The 21,146-nt window shown below is 45.5% G+C and overlaps 1 protein-coding gene across 1 annotated transcript in view; it reads left to right on the forward strand.

Moving 5' to 3' along the window:
* The first annotated feature begins 277 nt into the window (after positions 1-277).
* The window catches only part of SPAG6 (sperm associated antigen 6), a 220,948-nt gene continuing 200,079 nt past the window's right edge, over positions 278-21,146 (forward strand). Inside the window, 4 exon segments of the mRNA XM_033931329.1 lie at positions 278-633; positions 724-749; positions 752-821; positions 19,866-20,032. Coding sequence (XP_033787220.1) covers positions 609-633; positions 724-749; positions 752-821; positions 19,866-20,032 — 288 coding nt within the window. The 5' untranslated portion in view covers positions 278-608.

Consider the following 21,146-nt stretch of genomic DNA (forward strand, 5'->3'; position numbering starts at 1 on the left):
TTTTTAACATAAAATATCACTGTACTTGGACGTCAGGGGATTGGGAGGCGGGGGGTAGAGCTGGCAGTGAAGGCTTTCTGCCTTGACCTCTGTCATCCTGCTGCGACCTGGGGAGTCATAAAGCCTCTTCGTGATCTTTATTACTATTTGCACTCCTGGCTGACTAAGTGACGACTCCCTAAGCTCCGAGTTCCCATCTCGATTAAAACCAGGTCCCATTGGGACCAAAGCTGGTAAGACAACAAGAAAGGGCCTGGAGCCCACAACTGACCGTCTTCAATGGTAAAGAATATACAGAAATAAAGCCTTAGAGCGATAGAACAGTGCACATTAGCAATAAAAAAAAAAAAACCCTAGTTACAGGACGCCGCTCACTGGGCAGGGCGTCTCCGATCAGTCTGCAGCTGCAAGTTCGCACCGTGCCTTCCGTACCGTGACATCACAGGCGCAGGGCGTGTGTGGAAGATTCCTTTGCCCGTCTGCTTCCGGCTCGTTGCTTAGCAAGCGGGATACCCCCGCGCGGGCGCAAACCTAAAACTGGTTGCTAAGGTGCTGAGAGCTCAGCGCTGTGTGAGTAAAGGCGGCGGGTGCTTGGCGGGCCTGCAGCCATGTCTCAGAGGCACGTTCTGCAAGGTGGGTTAGTGTTCCTGTGTTTTTTTTTTCTGGCTGGAGTTGAGTGCCGGGGGGAGGGTGTCTGCCATTCACCCTTTCGCTCTCCTTCAGTTTTCGAGCAGTACCAGAAGGCCCGGACACCAGTTCGTGCCAGACTGTAGCAGAGCTCGCCAACAGGCCTCAGAACGTGGAGACTCTGCAGAATGCAGGTAAGCAAGACTTGGGGGGGCTTGCGGAAAATAAAGTGAATTAGAGGAAGGGATCTCGAATGCCCTCCAGAACTGTAAAAGTTGAACATTAGTTAGATAAGTATTATTTGTTCCAACTACTTTGCTGACTTTATTTTTATTAGTTGTGTTTTTTTAGTCAGCCAACAGTTCTTCATTCTACATATTTTCACATTACAAGCAAGTAAAATGTACTTGCTTTTTTATTTATTTTATTATTTTACTATACTTGGTATATATAGTTTTAAGAAAAAAGGTTATCACTATAACCTACGGTGTTTCCCTGAAAATAAGACAATGTCTTATATTATTTTGAGCTCAAAAACGCACTAGGCCTTATTTCTAGGGTAGGGCCTTATTTTTTTCATGCACAATTGATCATCTCCCTTCCTCTCCTCCACCCCTATTGTTCCTACTTTACTTTCTCTCCCCCCCACATGTGCAGCATCTTTCTTCCATCTCACCCATCCCCTTGTGCCTTCCCTCTGCATAATGTGACCATACGTCCCGTTTTGAATGGGACAGTCCCGTTTTTGGATCCCCTGTCCCGTTGTCCCCACACACAGCTTCGGACGCCAAAATGTCCCTTTTTCAGGGACAGCGTACCCGAAGCTGTGCGCGAGGACAACGGGACAGGTGATCACTTCCTGTCCCTCCCCTGCCGCACCAAAAAAAAAAGCCTCCCTCCAGGCCCGATTTAAACTTCTCCCCTGGTCCACCGCTGCTGCTCATTTGCTGCCATTACTCGCACCCGGAAGCCTTCTTCCCGACGTCAATTCTGACGTCAGAGAGGACGTTCCGGGCCAGCTAATCACTGCCTGGCTGGCCCAGAACGTCCTCTCCGACGTCAGAATTGACGTCAGGAAGAAGGCTTCCGGTGCAAGTAGTGGCAGCAGATGAGCAACAGCGGTGGACCGGGGAGGAAGTTTAAATCGGGCCTGGAGGGAGGCTTTTGTTTTCCATTGGGGGGGGGGGTGGGAAGGAGGTAGGCAGGCTGGCTGGCTGGCTGGCTCTAGGGGAGGGAGATAGATAGGCAGGCTTTGGGGAGGTAGGCAGGCAGGCTGGCTGGCTGGCTCTGGGGGAGGGAGGTAGGCAGGCAGGCTTTGGGGGAGGTAGGCAGACGGGCTCTGGGGGAGTAGGCAGGCAGGCTGGCTGGCTGGCTGGCTCTGGGGAAGGTAGGCAGGCAGACTGGCTGACTTTGGGGGAGGCTGGCTATGGGGGAGGTAGGCCGGTAGGCTTTTTGGGGGGGGGGGGGGACAAAGGGCTAGAAGGCAGTGAGGGGACATAGGAAGGAGGGATGAAGGAAGGAGAGAAAACGGCAGAGAAGGGGGGTTGTAAGTAGAAGAAAGACTAGAGAGATAAAGACCTGGACCAAAGGGAAAGACAGGAGGCAGAGGCAGGACTTTGGGAGGTGCAGACAGAGCCCCTGAGAAAGAGCAGAGAGAGGCAAGATCATAACAGAGGAGGGAGAGAGGGAGACCTGGAACAAAGGTAAAAAGGAGAACTGACACTGGATCTGGGGGCACTAAGGACATAGGAAGGAGGCACTGGAGACACTAAGGACATAGGAAGGCAGGAGGGAGGGAATAGAAAGGGACAATTGCATGGGCCTGAGTGCAGAAAGAAATGAAAGATAGGATGGCACAGTCAGAAAAGAAACGCAACCAGAGACTCATGAAATCACCAGACAGCTAAAGGTAGGGAAAAATGATTTTATTTTCAATTTAGTGATAAAAATGTGTCAGTTTTGAGAATTTATATCTGCTGTCTATATTTTGCACTATATTTGTCTATTTTTCTATAGTTACTGAGGTGACATTATTGAAACCCCCCCCAAATATAAATTATAATTGACATTTTCTCTGCGTATAGGGTGCTTTGTGTTTTTTTTAAATTTTATGATTACCATTATGAAATAATTAAGATATTGTGAGTACCATGAAAAATGAATGGAAGGATATTGGGGGCGGGCTAGGGTGGAATTGGAGGTGGGACTGAATATTAATAGATGTCCCGTTTTGATGCAAAAATTAATGGTCACGTTACCTCTGCAGTATCTTTCTATCTCTCCCATCCCCCTGTGCATCAGAACCCTTGCTCAGATTCTATTTCCTTCCCTTTCTCCCTCATGCATTGCCCTTGCCCAGCTTCTATCCTTCCCTCCCATCCCTTGTGCATCCCATCCCTTGAGCACCCCTGTCCCCTGCCTCGCAGTCAAACCCGCTGGTGCTCCATCCTTCCCTCCCACCCGAACCCCGCTGACCGCAAGCCCTACATACTTCCCTCCAGAGCAGCGTTGGGCCGGCAGTACTCTAAACAGGCTGCTTCGCAACTATCTCTCAGCTGTTGGGGAATTCCCTCTGCCGTATCACTGATGACATCATCATTGATGCGGCACACAGAAGGCCCCAGGAGAAGGCCGCGAAGCAGCTTATTTAGAGTGCTGGCCCGATGCTGCTCTGGAGGGGAGGTACGTAGGGCTCGTGGTTGGCGGGGTTCAGATGGGAGGGAAGGATGAAAGGTCAGTGGGGTTCGGCTGCGTGGGGGGAAGCACTGCTGCCAGTGAATCCAGGGATTAGGGCTTATTTTTGGGGTATGGCTTATTTTTGGTGTAGGGCTTATATAAAGACCTATCCCGAAAATCATGCTAGGGCTTATTTTCAGTTAGGTCTTATTTTCAGGGCAACACGGTATTTGTTGATTTTCATTTATGAGCAAAAGTACAGTTTAGGCATGAGACAGTCAGAAATGGCATAAAAAGTTTTACTTTTATGGTCTATGTATGTGATTTTAATAGCCTTCACTTTTTTTTTTAAAGAAAAATCTTTATTGAGTAACCATTAAAGAAAGTATCAAATATAATTAATGCTCTGGAACTGGGATGAACTGATATGAGTCCATTTGATATGAGGTTATGACTTTTATTTCTGCATTTACTCAGTGGCGTACCAAGGGGGGCAGTCCACCCCAATGTCAGACCATAATGGGGTGCTCCCAGGGTCGGTGTCATGGTCCAGGAACTTTCTCTGTCGGGTGTTGGCCTACTCTCTGACGGCTCCCGACGCCAGCAGAGCAGCGAGTTAAGGCTGCTAACAATGAGAGAATGCTCTACTTCTTGTAGCCTGCCGGGGCCTTCCCTATGCTGTGTCACTGATGACATGGCAGAGAGAAACCTTGGCCGTGCAGGCCTCAGATCTCACGGAGGGGGGTGGGGGAGGAGGTCGGTCAGGTCTGGACGGTGCTGCCACAGGGAGATGGGACAGGCTGGTGTTAGGATTCTGCATCTCTGGGGGGGGGGGGTCCCTGTGGGTTGGCATACTACTTTCCCTTTCTTTTGGAGTCAGCCTGCCGTCACCCTGTCTTTTCCATTCCTGCTGACAAAAAGACCTAAGAGCTGCCCGCTGACTCCTCTATGCTTTCTTTTTTGCCGCGGTCCCAAGCCCAAGACGAAATAGGAAGTTGCGTCATTGGGGGGGGCGGAAGTGCAGCAGAAGGAATACGTGAAGGAGGCCGTGGGCAGCACTTTGGTCAGTTTGTCAGCAAGATGGATAAGACAGGGCGACGTCAGACCTGCGTCAAAAGAAGGGAAAGGCAAGGCATGCTGCGTCTTCTCACCTCCGCTCATCCGTCAGTTGGTCTGTAGGGGTGAAAGTGCAGTCAGGTATAGGATCTGATTGGCAGCCCGAAGATCAGCGTTGCAGAGGCATTCCTAGCATGAGGCAGTGATTCTCTGATCCAACTACTGTAAGAGAGCTGAGGCAGGTCTGCAGCACAGATCCCACAAACAGGACACAGTGAGTAAAGGCTGTTACAGCCTGTGAGATGAATTGGGGGAGGTCTGAAAAATGGTTTTTTCAAGATTTCTGCATGTCCCCTGTGTTCCCCCACCTAAAAATCCTAAAATTGTTGTTTTTTAAAAAAACTTTGGTAAGTGTAAAAAATATTGCAATTTTGGCGCAAATTTCATAGCGGCAGCCATCTTAGATTTTTTACGGTCTTTTTTCAAAAGCTCCCTACTTCTCCAAAACTGCAATTTTTGCCTCAGTTCTTATTGGGATGAGTCCTTAGGTTTGCCTAATGTGAATTCTTGCCAGAAAGGTAGGGGAGGGTCATTGGGTGGGCAGACTAGATGGCCGTGGCCCTTATCTGCCGTCTATTTCTATGTTTCTATGAATTGCACAAATTAGGCACATTCAGGAGCATTCCTTGTCCTACGTACTGGTGTGGCGCAGCTGGAGGGGCTTCATCACAAAGCTTTTCCCTCTTCCCTGTCAAGCAGTTGACAAGACGCTTGGCTAGCCCGGTGGGGCAGCCTTCTTTGTTTTTGGGGCTTGGTATGGCTGTTAGTGCCTTGTGCATGGCTGTGGTCCTTCTGCAGCTTATGAAACGCATGCTTAGGTCATCAGAGGGTGACTATGTGCTCCAGGAGCTGGAGATTTTCTCAGTGTTTCTGAAATAGTTGAAAAGAAAAAAAGATTTCATAGCAGGCATTCTCCCCCTGTGCAGTCCATGTTTTCACATTCAACTACGTCTCTGTGGCATTGCTTCTGTGGGCATGTCCTTGTATCAGTCAGCCACTGTTCCTGGTCTGCCTGTTCCTGATCCTTATACTGCTGACCAGCTACTTTGGTGAGACTTTCCCTTTCAGGGCAGCAAAGGCCTAGTCGACCTCATGGATTCCTGTGGTGGTCAGTTGCCCTAAGACCCTGCCTGATAGCAGACCCAGACCCAAGGGTTCTGGTCGCTCTAATTTTCGTAGCTCCAGGCATTACTTCTCATGTTCCTGTGACATTCTCTCTCCAGCTCTCCTAGGGAGCACACTATTGTTGATAGCTGGCATAATTGGAGATCTATTACAGAATGTGCCTATCAATCCTTGGTGCCAGTTATCACTAAAACAAATCTCGTATGCTTGGAATTCACCTTGGTTCTTACCCATTCATAGAGCCCTAAACAAAATTGATAGGAGGTTAGAAATGGAAAAAATCTCATTCAGACACCAAATAATAAATTGGAGATCTGCAATTAGAAAATATAATCTTGAACTTAGGGAAAAGCGAGAAAAATCTATTATGGATGTAAAATAGGTTAAGTCTAATAATTCAGAATAGTACTCTTTTTAAACCCTGGCATTCTCTGACTAACTCTGACTCAAAGTCTGAGCAATCTTTATCTCCTTCTGACTGATGTTCTAGCCCTGCTTTTTTCAAGACAAAATCTCTCTCATTAGGCAATCTTTTCCTACAGGATTGGATATTTCTCCTCTTATTCAAAAAATCCCACACTAAAGATACCAGTTGATCGTTATTGGTGCTCTTTTGATTCAGTTTCTGAATACCAAGTATCCAAATTGTGTGAAAAGTTGAGAAAGTGTAACTGTTCATTGGATCCTTTTCCATCATATCCTTTTCTTAATATTCCTTCTCAGGTCATAACGTGGTTGACAATTTTATTAAATTACTTAATGGAAAATGGATACTTTACGCAATCTATGGGGCAAATAACACTCCTTCCTTTTCTGAAAAAAATCAGATCTAGATCCTATTATACCCTTTCATTATCGACCAATTGCTAGTATACCTTTGCTGACAGAGTTGTTAGAATCAATTGTAGTTAGTCAACTTACCAATTATCTGGAGAAATTCTCACTACTTCAACCTTTTCAATATGTATTTTGTTCTAATTTTAGTGCTGAAACCTTATTGATCTCTCTTCTTTCTAAAATCCAACAATTACGACTACAAAATAAATGCTAATTTTGCTTCAGTTTGATTTGTCCACTGCGTTTGACATAGTGCATCATGATATTCTGCTCCAATTACTTTCAGATATCGGACTTAATCAGATTGTCTTTGTTTGTTTTTCTAAATTTTTACTGTCTCGCTCTCGATCTTACTCAGTTAATATTGATGGTAATATTTCTAATTCCTGGCAGCCTCCTTGTGGGGTTCCCCAGGGCTCTCCGCTTTCCCCAGTCTTGTTCAATCTTTATATGACAACTTTGAAAACTTATAAATTGTCAGCTTGGGAAACAATTTTTACCTTTGAAGATGACATCTTTATATTGATCGAGATTGACTCAATTATTACCAATTTAACTTTTTAAATAAACCACTGTATTTCCAAACTTCAAACTTGGGCTATGTCTGTCCAGATGAAGTTAAATGCAACCAAAACTAAACTTTTGTGGTTAGGCCCCAAACTGGATTATCTTCCTTCCACTGTACTTTTGGATTCTGGAGCCCTCCCTACAAATTGAGTTCTCCTCCAAGGATTTTTGGGAATAGTTTTCAACTCTGCCCCTTACCTTTAAGGATCAAATAAACTCTCTGGTTAAGAAATGTTTTTTCAGTTTACGAATGCTGAGGAAGGTTAGATCTCTTTTCCATCAACATCATTTTTCTGTCTTGGTCCAATCAATTACACTATCTTGGCTAGATTATTGTAATTCCATTTATCTTGGCATCACAAAGATCTGCCTCCAAAGACTACAACTGATTCAGAATACCGCTGCAAAATTGGCTTCCGGTTTATCTCGGAATCCAAAATTTTATATGGTATTTTTGTTCCTCTTGTTCCTCTTCTATGGAATGTTTATAGATTTTCATATGCGAGAGGCACTCAACGACTTAAACTTTCCCTCCCTACTAGGAAAGGAACTCAAGGAGTCAAGAATTTTAGCCTTTCTTTTAAATTCTTTTAAATTTCCCCAATTATGGAATGAATTTCCTTTAATTCTGAGGTGTCCCAGCTCTTTTCAATCTTTCCGTAAATCTTTAAAAACTTTTCTATTTGCTAAACATTTTGAAAATCAATCCTCTTGTATTTTTAGCTTATTTTTTAACTTATTGTTAATCGCGTCGAGTTTCCTCTGGTTGAAGACCCGGTATATAAAGTTAAGTTTTAGTTTAGTTTAGGTGTGCCCAGTCATCTGGTTCCTGTCCTGCACCCCCTGCCAAGAAGGCTCAATGCGCCAGGCTGAGGAACCCTCTTCTACAGGTAGGGGGCAGGCTGTCAGCGTTCCTGCTAGCTTGAGGCTGCATTGCATTTCGTCCAGTGGGTTCTGGACTTTATTAGGTCAAGCTCCAATTGGACTTCACCCAGCCTCTAACTGTTTGGTTCGTGGACTGTCCTGCAGGGCACCCGGACAGGAGCTTCAGGTGCAGGCCACTGTACAGCACTTGCTGGATATTCAAGCTCGAGTGCAGGTACTGGCAAGATACTCCACATATTTAATCATGCCTATGAATGGCTGAGACAGTTGGAGGCCTATTCGGGAGTGGCCAGCATTTACCATGAGGTTCTCAGGATTCTGTGCTTTCGCAGAGAAAGAGTGCGATCTGTCATAGCAGCAGTGGCCATAGGGAGAGTTCCTTGCCTCTCTGGATTACATAGGGGGCAAAACTTACCCATTCTGCTCTTTCCAGCCCACTACAGATACTTGAGGTTTCATGTTTTGCACAACCACATTACCAGTTTTTGCCTCTGCCTTTTGGAATAGCGGACGTCATCTCTTGCCTTTCACCGAAGTTTCTGGTGGTTGTAGCAGCTTAAGTAAGATGGATCTTGGACGACTGGCCCATCAGAACTCCTTTGTTGACCAAGAGTCGACACACATGATCCAGGTGCTAGAGGACCTTTGCTGGATTGTGCATTACAGAAAGGGCAGTCTCTCACCCATGCAGTCTTGGAATACCTGGGAGTTCTCTTCGACACAGCTGCAAGCCCCATCTGTCTTCCAGGGGCATGCAGTCGGATTCTGCATTCCTGGATTTCTTCATTTCTCCAACACCTTTGGCATGGACCTATCTTCAGGTCCTGGGATCCATGGCTGCCACATTGGATGTGGTTCCTTGGATGAGAGTGCATATGCATCAGTTCCAGCATGTCTTACTCTCTTGCTGGGATTAGCACAGGGATGTGTTACAGACAAGGCTTCCCTGGACTCTGGAGGCTCGGACCAGCATGATTGATGGCTTCTCCCGCAATCGCTATGCAAGGACGTACCACTGCGTATTGCCTCCTGGGTCATAGTGCCAAAAGATTGCAAGCCTTCGGGGTTGGGTAACTCATTGCACTCAGTGTCCCATTCAGGTGTACTGGACACTCTTTCCATTGAAATGGGCCGGTTGGGAGCTCCGAGCCATTCAGCTGGCTCTACTATGCATGCAGAAATCTCTAGAGAGCCAAGCGGTCAGTCTTCTCTGTAATTCAATGGCAGTTGCCTGTGTCATTTGCCAGGGAAGGCCAGAAGGCCTTCTCTTTCTGTGGTGGTATGTTACCTCTAGGCACTCTCAGCAGTTCATGTGGTGGGAGTTGAAATTGTTCAGGCTGACTTCCTCAGCAGACAGCCCTTGGATCAGGATGACTGAGCGCTGGCCCTAACGGCATTTTGAGTCATTGTGCGGCACTGGGGTCAACCCTGTTTTGAACTCATGGCCATGGCAATGAACATGAAGCAGCTCATAAGCACATAAGCATTGCCTCTGCCGGGTCAGACCAGGGGTCCATCGTGCCCAGCAGTCCGCTCCCATGGCGGCCTCCCAGGTCCATGACCTATAAGTGATCCTTTTCCTAAATCGTGTATTCCCTATTCATTTTGTGTCCTGTATAGTTACCCTCTGTCTGTATTCTTCAATCCCCTTCACCTTCAGGAAGTCATCCAATCCTTTTTGAATCCCCAATATTGTACTCTGTCCTATCACCTCTTCTGGGAGTGCATTCCAGGTGTCCACCATCCCTCTGAGTGAAGAAGAACTTCCTAGCATTTGTTCTGAATCTATCTCCTTTCAATTTTCTTGAATGCCCTCTTGTTTTTGTTGTCCCCACTAGTCTGAAGAATCTGTCCCTCTCCACCTTCTCTATGCCTTTCATGATTTTACAAGTCTCTATCATGTCCCCTCTATCATGTCTCCGCTTTTCCAGGGTAAAGAGCCCCAGCTTCTCCAGCCTTTCAGCATACGAAAGGTTTTCCATGCCCTTTATCATCCATAGTTGCTCTTCTCTGGACCCTCTCGAGTAATCGCCATATCTTTCTTAAGGTACGGCGACCAGTATTGGACACAGTACTCCAGATGCGGGCGCACCAATCGCTCGATACAGTGGTAGGATAACTTCCTTCGTTCTGGTAGTGATACCCTTTTTGATAATGCCCAACATTCTGTTCGCCTTCTTTGAGGCCACTGCACATTGCGCCACTGGCTTCATTGTTTTGTCCACCAACACCCCCAAGTCTTTTTCTAGGTTGCCTTCCCCCAGTACCCTCCCTCCCATCATATAGCTGTACATCGGGTTCCCTTTCCCTATATGCAAGACTTTACATTTCTCTACATTGAAGCTCATCTGCCATCTTTCTGCCCACTCGCTCAGTTTGTTCAGGTCTCTTTGTAGATCTTTGCATTCCTCAACAGTACTGACCCTACTGGAGAGTTTTGTGTCGTCCGTGAATTTTATAACTTCGCACTTCGTCCCTGTTTCCAGGTCATTTATGAATATATTGAACAGCAGCGGTCCCAACACTGACCCCTGTGGGACACCACTTGTGACCCCTTTCCAGTCAGAGTAGTGTCCCTTTACTCCTACCCTCTGTTTCCTGTCCGCCAGCCAATTCCTGATCCATCTGTGCACGTCCCCTACCACCCCGTGACTCCACAGTTTTCTTAGTAGGCGCTCATGAAGTACCTTGTCAAAGGCTTTTTGGAAATCCAGATATATGATGTCTATGGGGTCACCCTTGTCCAATTGTTCGCTTATCCCCTCAAAGAAATGAAGTAGGTTCGTTTGGCATGATCTTCCTTTACAGAAACCATCCTGGCTTGTTCTCGTCAGATTATTTCTTTCTAAATGCTCATTGATACTTTCCTTGATCAATGATTCGGCCATCTTCCCCAGAACTGAGGTTAAGCTCACCGGTCTGTAGTTCCCTGGGTCACCTGTCGATCCTTTTTTGAAGATAGGTGTAACATTTGCTATCCTCCAGTCCTCTAGGATTAACCCTGTTCTCAAGGATAGGTTACAAATCTGCCGTAGTAACTCCGCTGTTTTGTCTCTGAGCTCTTTCAGTATTCTCGGGTGAATTCTGTCTGGGCCCGGAGATTTGCCAGTTTTTAATCTATCTATCTGCTTGAGTACAACTTAGAGGCTTACCTCCATGTATGATAATTTTCCTTCTTGATCCCCCTTGAAGATTTTTTCCGGTTCAGGCACGTTGAATGTGTCTTTTTTAGTAAAGACTGACGAGAAGAACATGTTTAGTTTGTCGACCACCTCTTTTTCCTCCTTCACCACACCCTTCCTGTCTCCCTCATCCAGAGGTCCCACCTCCTCCTTCGCTGGCTGCTTTCCTTTCACATATCGGAAGAATGGTTTAAAATTTCGTGCTTCCTTGGCTAGTCTCTCTTTGTATTCTTTCTTTGCTTTTCTGACCACTCGGTGACATTCTTTTTGTTGCTTTCTGTTCTCTTTCCAATTTTCTTTGGTTTTGTCCTTTTTCCACTTCCGAAATGATCTTTTCTTGTCTCCTATCACTTTCTTTACTTCACTGGTCATCCATGCCAGGTCTTTCGTTTGATTCTTTTTGCATCCTTTTCTAAATCTGGGTATATACAGGTTTTGCGCCTCGTTTACCGTGTCTTTGAATAAGGACCAGGCTTGCTCCACAGTCTGTGTTTTCTTGGAGCTGTTTTTGAGGTTTTTTTCACCATTTGTCTCATGGCATCATAGTTCCCTTTCTTGAAGTTAAATGTTGTTGCTCGATTCTTCAGTTGAAGGCTGGAGCTCAGAAGCGAGGGTTTCGACACTCTGTTGCAGCCATGGACTCAGGGAATCATCCTGTATGTCTTTCTTCATTGGCCCCATGATGGGCCGAGTCTTTTGGTGGATCATGGACCATCTAGGTTGTGTCCAGACTGACCTCACAGGCTGTGATACGCAGATCTGATGCGTCTTTACTGGGGTCGAGGCCTTTGGTTGTGCGTCCATCCTGACCTACTTACGCAGGGTCCAGTCTGCGTTGAATCTGTCATAGATTGGGAAATTTGGCTGTATTTGGCATTGTTATGAGTGTTGGAAACAAGTTTGAATGCTTTGGGGTAGGAGGATTGCTTTGCTCTTATGTCATGGCTCTTGAGCATGCAGCTTTAGTCCACAAGGGCTTTTCTTCTGTGGTCCTTGGCACGCTTCTCATGTCTTAGAAGTCAACTGCTATACCTGCTTACGTTACAGCATGGCAGACTTTCCAGCATTGGTGTGCTCAGGACCAAGCGGAGCCGTATTCTGCTCCACTTTTGGTGATGCTGGCCTTTCCCCAAGCTGGTCTTGATCAAGACCTCATTGCGGTGTCCCTTTGTGTCTAAGTGGCTGGGCTTTCTTGCTTTCGAGCCTGGGGTTGTCCATCTTTGGCATCTTGCCCTGATGTTGCCAGATTTCTGCCAGGGGCTCTTCACATTGGACCACCGATTAATCTGCTGTTCCCGTCCTGGGACCTCATCCTGGTGCTGTCTAGTCTATCCAAGACTCCCTTTGAGCCCTTTCGGGATGCTTCCCTCTTGGCCTTTATGCTCCAGATGATTTTTCTGGTTGCTGTTTCGTCAGGGAGGCATATCTCCGGACTTTGCCTCCACCTCAGCCCTCTCATTTTGATTTGGCTGAGGGGGTTTTCCCTCCCATGTTTCACCCGTTAACTGGCTTTAAAAAGTGTGTCAGGGGCTAGCGCACTATCTCTTTAATTGATTTGCCCAAGTGGTGTATCCGGTGTCTTGTTCATGCTGTTCAACACTTCAGAAGCGTTCCATTAAAAACCATCTTCTTCAGCAGAAACAACTCGTCAGTACCATGGATGCATCACAGGTATCTTTGACACCATCCAAACCCTTGACATCTAAGGCATCACCATCGTTGGAGGTACCTGTTTCCATGTTGGCGTCGCAGTCTATAGCTCCGTCAGGTAAGCCAGCTAAGAAGTTACCAGCTTCCCAGATGGTGTCTCAAGCCACAAAGATACAGAGTCAAGTTATACTGGCCAAACAGAGACCATTGATGTGGCTTGCTTGAACCTCGAGGGGTGCATCTTCATCAATGTCATCCTCTCTGGAGCGAGCCGCTGCACCAGTGATACTGGCACTGAAGCCTCAGGTATTGGTGCAGGCCTTCAAAGAAAAGCTCAATGCTCTCTTTAAATTGGAGTTTGGGGACATGTTCCAGATTCTCACTCCCATGTCAGATCCTCCGGTACCGGCTCAGCCTGAGCATCGCTACAGGCGAGATTCAGGTACCACCGCTGCCTCATCGGTACCCACCTTGACAGCACCGATCATCGTCTTCGAGCCATGTTCTGGACACTGGTCTCTGAAACATCAGTCTCTTTCACCAAAGCGTCGCTCCTCCAGGCATTGGTCTCTTTCACCGAAGCATTGTTCTTCAGGTACTGATCAACTTCTTCAGAGCGTTTGCATAATAAGCACCATTCCTCTGGGCATAGATCCAATCGTTCCAGACATTCTTCACCACGTCCTCCCATTTTACAAATCTAGCAAACATTCTTCTAAATCCAAGCATCTTTCTCCTGCATGCTTGGACAAGCGTAAGCGATCTGTATCGCCTAATTTTTTGACTCTGTACCATCCAAAACGTCGGTACCATTCTTCCTCCATTTCTGAAAATTCGGATCTCCATCTTCAATCCATACATGAGGCATCTCCATCTTCTACGGAAGCTTATGGTTCCCAAGCGGAGCACTCGCGATAAACTCCACAGTGAACTAGTGGAGAAAACTTACTAAGCACTTGGATTTAGAGACTTAAAAGTAGTAGCTTCTTCTGCTAGCATAGAAAGATAATTCTCTTCCTTCGGACTTATTCCTCCAATTGAGATATCGTTTGGGACCTGATTAAAGTGGGAAAGCTTGTTTTTCTTTCCAGATTATGAACAACAAGAAGAGAGAACGAAGAGAGTGTGGGCCACAGAAGACAGGTATTTTAATTTTTTTCATGTGTGGACCTAGCTGAGGATCTAAGATTTTTTTTAAAGATATTTGGTTTAACCACATCAGTTAACATGAATGTTTAAGCAAATACAAGAATACATGTGCTGTAATAGTTTTTATTTAACCAAAGCAACAATATTTACATTATTAAGGTAATGATTATTTTTCTCCTTTCAAAAAAGTACAGCAGAAAAGTCCAAATATGAATGATTAACCTAGTTAAACTGGAGATAGTTCACCTCGCAATAATTATTTATCTATGCATTTTGAATAGTATAACTAATCTAAAAAGTTATTTTTCAAAAAATTAAACCTTCATCTGGTTGTAAATACTAAGATTATACCAGCAAGAATAAATCAAGAAAAAGGGCTCCTTTTATGAAGGTGCGCTAAGCATTTTAGCGCACGCACTGGATTAGTGCGCGCTTAAGTGCGCGCTAGCCAAAAATTATCACCTGCTCAAAAGGAGGCGGTAGCGGCTAGCGCGTGCAGCAATTTAGTGTGCACTGTTCTGCGCGTTAAGGTATAAGCGCGCCTTTATAAAAGGAGCCCAAAGTTGGACAAGTTCCTGCTAAACTAGAACGTACGCAGCTGTGGACTGCTGGGTACGATGGACCACTGGTCTGACCCAGCAGCGGCAGTTCTTATGTTCTTTCTATAAAAAACCATGATTTAAATCAAGTCTTTCTCACTAGTGATTTTAATTGATTTGACTAAAATCAAATCCACCCTGTTAGCATGTAGCTGTTTGTAGTTTTTATTAAAAAATTTGATACAATGCTTATAAAAAATTCTAAGCAATTTCCATAATTAAAAACTGACATCGACATAACTTACTTGAGGCTCAGGAAGGAGGGGAAGAACTACAAATTATTAAAGTAAGAGGAACAAAAAAGGCTAAGACAGTAGGGCAATGGGGTTAAAAGCTGCCAGATTTGAAACCCATAATATGACTCGTGTGGCACACAGATTAGGAGACAAGTAGGTCAGTTCTCAAAGTCATCTCTGAAAAGAAAATTCTTCAGAGAGCCTTTGAATCTTTCTAATGATTGATTTATTCTCTAATATGGGCTGGTAAAGATTCCATGTTTGGAGGGCAGTGACCATGAAGATGTCTGTTCACTTTGTGTTAATAATTTTTAAAGATGGTAATAATAAAAGATGTTAGTCTGTCGATCTTAGTGTCCTGGAAGGAGCATATGGAATAAGGAGTTTATCGCGAAATGCAGGCTGTTAAGTTTGATGGATTTTAAAGGGCTAAGAGGGCTAGCTTAAAGGTAATTCTATGGGGAACTGGAAGCCACTGAGCGTTTTTTTAAGAGCGACGTAACGTGGTCGTTTTTCCTGAGTTGGGGGAAACGAAGGTCAAGCATTGCTATGGCATACGTTTCAACATGGTTTTCTTTCACTGTTACTACATAGTATATGACAGCAGATAAAGACCTGAATGGTCCATTTAGTCTTCCCAATCTGATTCAATCTAAAAGTTTGTTGGGGGGGGGGGTTTCTTCTTCTTCTTAGCTATTTCTGGGCAAGAATCTAAAGCTCTGCCCGGTACTGTTCTTAGGTTCCAACTCCTGAAGTCTCCGTCAAAGCTCAATCCAGTCCATCTACACCCTCCCAGCCATTGAAGCCCTCCCCAACCCATCCTCCCCCAAACGGCCATATACAGACACAGACTGTGCAAGTCTGCCCAATACTGGCCTTAGTTCTTCAATATTTACTATTATTTTTCTGATTCTAGATCCTCTATGTTCATCCCATACTTTTTTGAATTCCGTCACCGTTTTCCTCTCCACCACCTCTCTCGGGAGTGCATTCCAGGCATCCACCACCCTTTCATTGCTCTTGAGTCTCCCACCTCTCAACCTCAAATTATGTCCTCTGGTTTTACCATTTTCCTTCTCGGGAAAAGATTTTGTTCTATGTTAATACCTTTCAAGTATTTGAACTTCTGAATCATATCTCCCTTTCCCTCCCTTTCCTCTAAGGCAGTGTTCTTCAACCTTTTTACACCTATGGACCCGGTGGAAATAAATAATTATTTCGTGGACCGGCAAACTACTAAAACTGAAATTTTTTAAAAAAACCATCGCTGCCCCGTCCCCGTGAGCTCGGTCCCACAAACCATCTGATCCCATCCGCACAAGCCTCAAATAGTTATGATTTTATATTGAACATATTTTATTAAAGTATAAAAAGAAACAGTATTCTATACAATTGTCATTTTATAAATACAAATAATACAGGGCAAAGATAAAAAAAAACCCTGTCTCCCCTCCCCTTCACATATATCCCTCTATTATCAAGAAAACTGAATAAGCCAAATTATTACAGAATGCTACACAAATATCATGTAACAGAATACCACAATCACACATGACAGGAATGGTGTTAGGGGAGTGGAACTAGAGCAACTGCCCCCTGGTCAGAGAGAGCCCTAAGCCAGCTGGAAGCTAAAGAAGCACTGCTTGGGCTTTGCACTCCCCAGTTATGTCTAGCAAGATACATATTTCAAATCTGATATATTTGAATCACAAAATAGAAATAAAATTATTTTTTTCTACCTTTTGTCGTCTCTGGTTTCTGCTTTCATTGCCTTTTCACTCTCTTCCATCCAGCGTCTGCCCTAAGAACATAAGAATTGCCACTGCTGGGTCAGACCAGTGGTCCATCATGCCCAGCAGTCCGCTCGCGCGGTGGCCCTCTGCTCTAAGACTAGCACCCTAACTGAGACTAGCCCTACCAGCGCAAGTTTTTGTTCAGCAGGAACTTGTCTAACTTTGTCTTGAATCCTTGGAGGGTGTTTTCCCTTATAACAGCCTCTGGAAGAGCGTTCCAGCTTTCTACCACTCTCTGGGTGAAGAAGAACTTCCTTACGTTTGTATGGAATCTATCCCCTTTCAACTTTAGAGAGTGCCCTCTCGTTCTCCCTACCTTGGAGAGGATAAATAGTGTCTTTCTCTACTAAGTCTATTCCCTTCAGTATCTTGAATGTTTCGATCATATCCCCTCTTAATCTCCTCTGTTCGAAGGAGAAGAGGCCCAGTTTCTCTAATCTTTCACTGTATGGCAGCTCCTCCAACCCCTTAACCATCTTAGTCGCTCTTCTCTGGACCCTTTCGAGTAGTACAGTATCCTTCTTCATGTACGGTGACCAGTGCTGGACGCAGTACTCCAGGTGAGGCGTACCATGGCCCAGTACAGTGGCATGATAACCTTCTCTGTCTCTTCAGTCCAGCATCTGCCCCTTCCATTCACTGTCTGTCTTTCCCTGCCATCTCTCCTCCTACCCCCCCCCCCCCCCAATTTGGTCTGGCATCCATCATCTTCCTTCTGTTCCCTTCATGGTCTGGCATCTCTGTCCTTCCCTCCCCCCTGTGGTTTTCAGCATCTCTCTCTTCTCATTTCCTCCACTCAGATCTGATATTGTTCTTTGTTCTCTCTTCTCTGGTCTTCCTTCTCTATTTTCTGCCTCCATCTAAATTAAATTCTTTCTTACTATTTAGTCCCGTTTCCCTCTTTTCACTATATCTACCCACAGCTTGTCACCCCTTTCCCTCACCCCTCCATTATCTTACTATTTTCTTCCCCCTTTATTTATCTCCTCCTTCCATCCAGTATGTGTTCTTTCCCCACTTCCATTCAGCATCTGCTCTCCCCTCTCAACTGACATCCATCTGCCTTCTGCACTCTCTCCCTTCTTCTCACTTCCATCATCTGTCCCCTTCTCTCTCTCATCTCCTCCATTCCATCATCTGCCCCTTCTCTCTCTCCCCACCCAACTTCCCCTCACCTTTGCAGGACACTTTCTTTCCCCTGAGGGTGGGTCATGTCAGAGGGGAAGCTTTGGCCGAGCAGAACCGCTTGCAAGGAACAGTGGAACTTACTTGATGTCGATGCTGGGGCCCGTTGCTGTTTGAAGAAAATAAAAAGGTGGAAAAAAGGGACCTGCAAAGGTGAGAGGAAGGGAAACCTCTAGGACAGCTGTTCTTTGCCCTCCTTCAGCGGCCCAAGAGTCTTTAGGCAAGCGGCAGCTCTGTGTGCCTTTTAACTTCGGCACAGAGCTGCCCCTAAGCAGTAGTTTAGCGTGGTTTCATGAGGCAGCCTCGAGGCCTTTGCTAGGCCGGCCCACATCGCATCATCGAAGCTGCCTCATGAAACCGTGCTAAACTACTGCTAAGGGGCAGCTCTGTACCAAAGTTTAAAGGCACACAGAGCTGCCGCTGCTGGTCTGGAGGTGCGGAGACAAGGCAGGAAGCATATGCGGCAGGAGTCCCGGTACAGCGACGGCAACAGGAAGTTGCAAGTCAGCTGACACCGGTACTTTCGTTGCGGCGGGGACCCGAATCCTTCGCGGACTGGCAAGATTTTTTTGCGGACTGGCACCGGTCCGCGGCCCGGCGGTTGAAGAACTGTGCTCTAAGGCAGGGGTGTCAAACTCAACCACATAAGGGGCTGAAATCTAAAACCCAGGCTAAGTCGTGGGCCAAATTTTTTATTAAGATACTTAGTCTTAGTAGAATATAGATCCTTCCTCACCCTGAAACACCATATCAAATTGCCATCCTCATGCATTAATCATGCTCTGAAAATAGCAATAAGCATAGTCAGGCACTTGTGTGGAGCGCCCTAGCTTTTACACTGGGCTGGGTCCTTCTGCCTGCAAATGAGTACTGAGGCAGCATGGTGAGGCACTTGGAGTGCTGCTGGGACTGGGGCAGTGCGTTTAGGCCCTTGGATCATCACTGGGACGTGGGCTGCACAGTCAGGTGCTTGGATGTGGCACAGTCACCCTAGGCCACATAAAACGGCCAGGCGGGCCGGATTTGGCCTGTGGGCCTTGTGTTTGACATGTGTGCTCTAAGGTATACATATTCAGGATTTCCAGTCCAGTCTTCAATATCTCTGCTGTTACATTTTCATTCTGTACATTATACAATAAACTCTGTTATCTGGCACCTATGGGATTAGTGGATGCTGGATAACTGTAGTTTCTGGTTACTTGAGAGTTTTGTCTTCCTTCCCACCTCACTCTATCATCCCCCACCCCCACCTTATGGTCCAGCATCTCTTCTTTCTTGGTTACTTTCTCTCCCCCCTTCTCCCCCACTTTCTCTTCCCTCCTTCTCCCCTCCCTCCCTCCCATACATATAAGCAATAGAGCCGATCCTGACAACCCTCCCTCCCTCTTCCCCGAAGTAGCAGAGCCATCTGACAAGCCCTCCTCTCTCACACCCTTCATTTCCCAAAGCAGCAAAGCCGGTCTGACAACCCTCCCTCTTTTCCCCGAGGCAGCAGAGCCGGACTGATAACCCGCCATCCCTCCCTCCCTCACCAATCCAAAGCTAGTAGCAGCTGGTGAGCAAAGGAAGTGCCAGTAAACAGGCTGCTTCTGGAAAGGCCTGGCAGGGCCTTTCCTCTGTTGCATCGGAAGTGACACAGCAGAGGAAAGGCCCTGCCAGGGCTGGCCAGAAGCATCCCGTTTATAGGCGCTTCCTCTGCTCACTGGCTGTCGCTACTGCTTCAGATTAGGGGAGAGATGGGGGGACTGTCAGACCAGCTCTACTGCTTTGGGGAATGGAGGGGTGGGGGGGGGGTTGTCAGACTAGCTTTGCTGTTTTGGAGAATGGAATGGGGGAGTTGTCAGACTGGCTCTGCTGCTTCAGAGAATGGAGGGAGGGAGGTTGTTGGAGGTTGTCAGGTCTGACTTTCTGCTGCTTCAGGGAGGGAGGGAGATTTTTGTGGCTGCCGTGATGCTTCGGGAGCTGGAGGTGAGATTTGTGGCTGCCGCTCATGCCTCTGGAGCTGGAGGGAGGGAAGGAGGGGGGGTTGTTGGGTCAGGAACACGACTTTGGACATTGTCTGAGGAGCGCAGGAGACTCTCTTTTTTTTTTTTCCAAACAATTTTTTTGACAGTTGGTTGAGAGTGCTGGTTAGTTGAATACCGATTAACTGAGATTCTACTGTATAAATCAATGATGTCAATTATTATTATTTTTTTTCTTTCAAATACTGGATTATTTTTCCTTATTGTAATTCAGGTGTGATGTCTTTGCTGAGGCCTCTTTTGTTGGATGTGGTCCCAACTATTCAGCAGACGGCTGCTCTTGCACTTGGGAGGTTGGCCAATTTTAATGATGATCTGGCAGAGGCAGTTGTTAAGGGAGACATTCTTCCACAGCTTGTGTATTCCCTGGCTGAGCAGAATGTAAGCATTGCCATTTACTGTCTATCTTTCATCTTTGCTGACACTTGTGTATTGTAAGAGGGCACTGACTTTACAACTTAACAGATTTTTATCATTTTCATGTAATTCTTGCTAATTATATTTTTAAATGTCTTTTCCTGAAATGTCACTTACGTAGGTTTTGTAATGTTAGCAAACTGCCTTGTAGTTATCCTTTATTTCTCTTTTTTTTAAATTTATTTTACAAAGTATTCATACACGCAAAGCTTGCAACACGAAACTTCAATGACACCATACTGAAAAGCAAGTAAACAAAACCAAGTAAAATTCTAAATATAAATTTTCAATTCACATTTTGAGATGACCTCTGTTAAGCTCATGGCTTTTATGAAGCTGCATTAGTGTTGTTTATCGCCAGCTGCAGTGATAAAATCTCTGATGCTCATAAGAATTCCTATGAGCGCCGGAACTTTTACTACTTCAGCTGGCGATAAAAAAATAAACTGTAAACGCGGCTTCATAAAAGGGGCGTGGGGAGTGGGTTAAGTTATTTGTAATTCATGCATTATTTTGTGTTTTATTTATTGTGTGTTATATTTTATCATTGTATACTGCTTTTTTTAGGAAAGATGGTTTCTAAGACTGACATTTGCTCATTTTACTATTGTTATGCTGTTAATACATTCTAAGTTGTTTATCAAGCTAACCTGTTATATACAGTGCCTTGGGTGGGGAGCTGTAATTCGTGGAGGAACTCAGCACTTGGGCAAGGTTTCTCTAAGTCCCTTCCTCTATTCCTCAGCTCCATCCTTGGTAGCAGTATTGAAGGGATGACCCTCAGAATATAAGACCCATTCTGGATATTCAATAATTATATCACAATTGGATATTTAGTTTGAGTAGAAGGAAGTTCTCCAGCAGGAAAATCCTTTACTTTCACCGTCCTTATACCATTCTTCAAGAAAGGTAGCAGCATCAGTGTAATACATTTGGTGTCCTTCTCATCATAGTAACATTGTCAATGATAGTAGATAGACCTGAATGGTCCATCCAGTCTGCACAACAGTTACACACATTATTAAATTCATGATGAAATTAAAAATTATGTTTTTTTCTTTGATATTTCTAGTCCATA

The sequence above is a fragment of the Geotrypetes seraphini genome, chromosome 2 (genome assembly GCF_902459505.1).
Source record: "Geotrypetes seraphini chromosome 2, aGeoSer1.1, whole genome shotgun sequence".
NCBI classification, from domain to species: domain Eukaryota; kingdom Metazoa; phylum Chordata; class Amphibia; order Gymnophiona; family Dermophiidae; genus Geotrypetes; species Geotrypetes seraphini.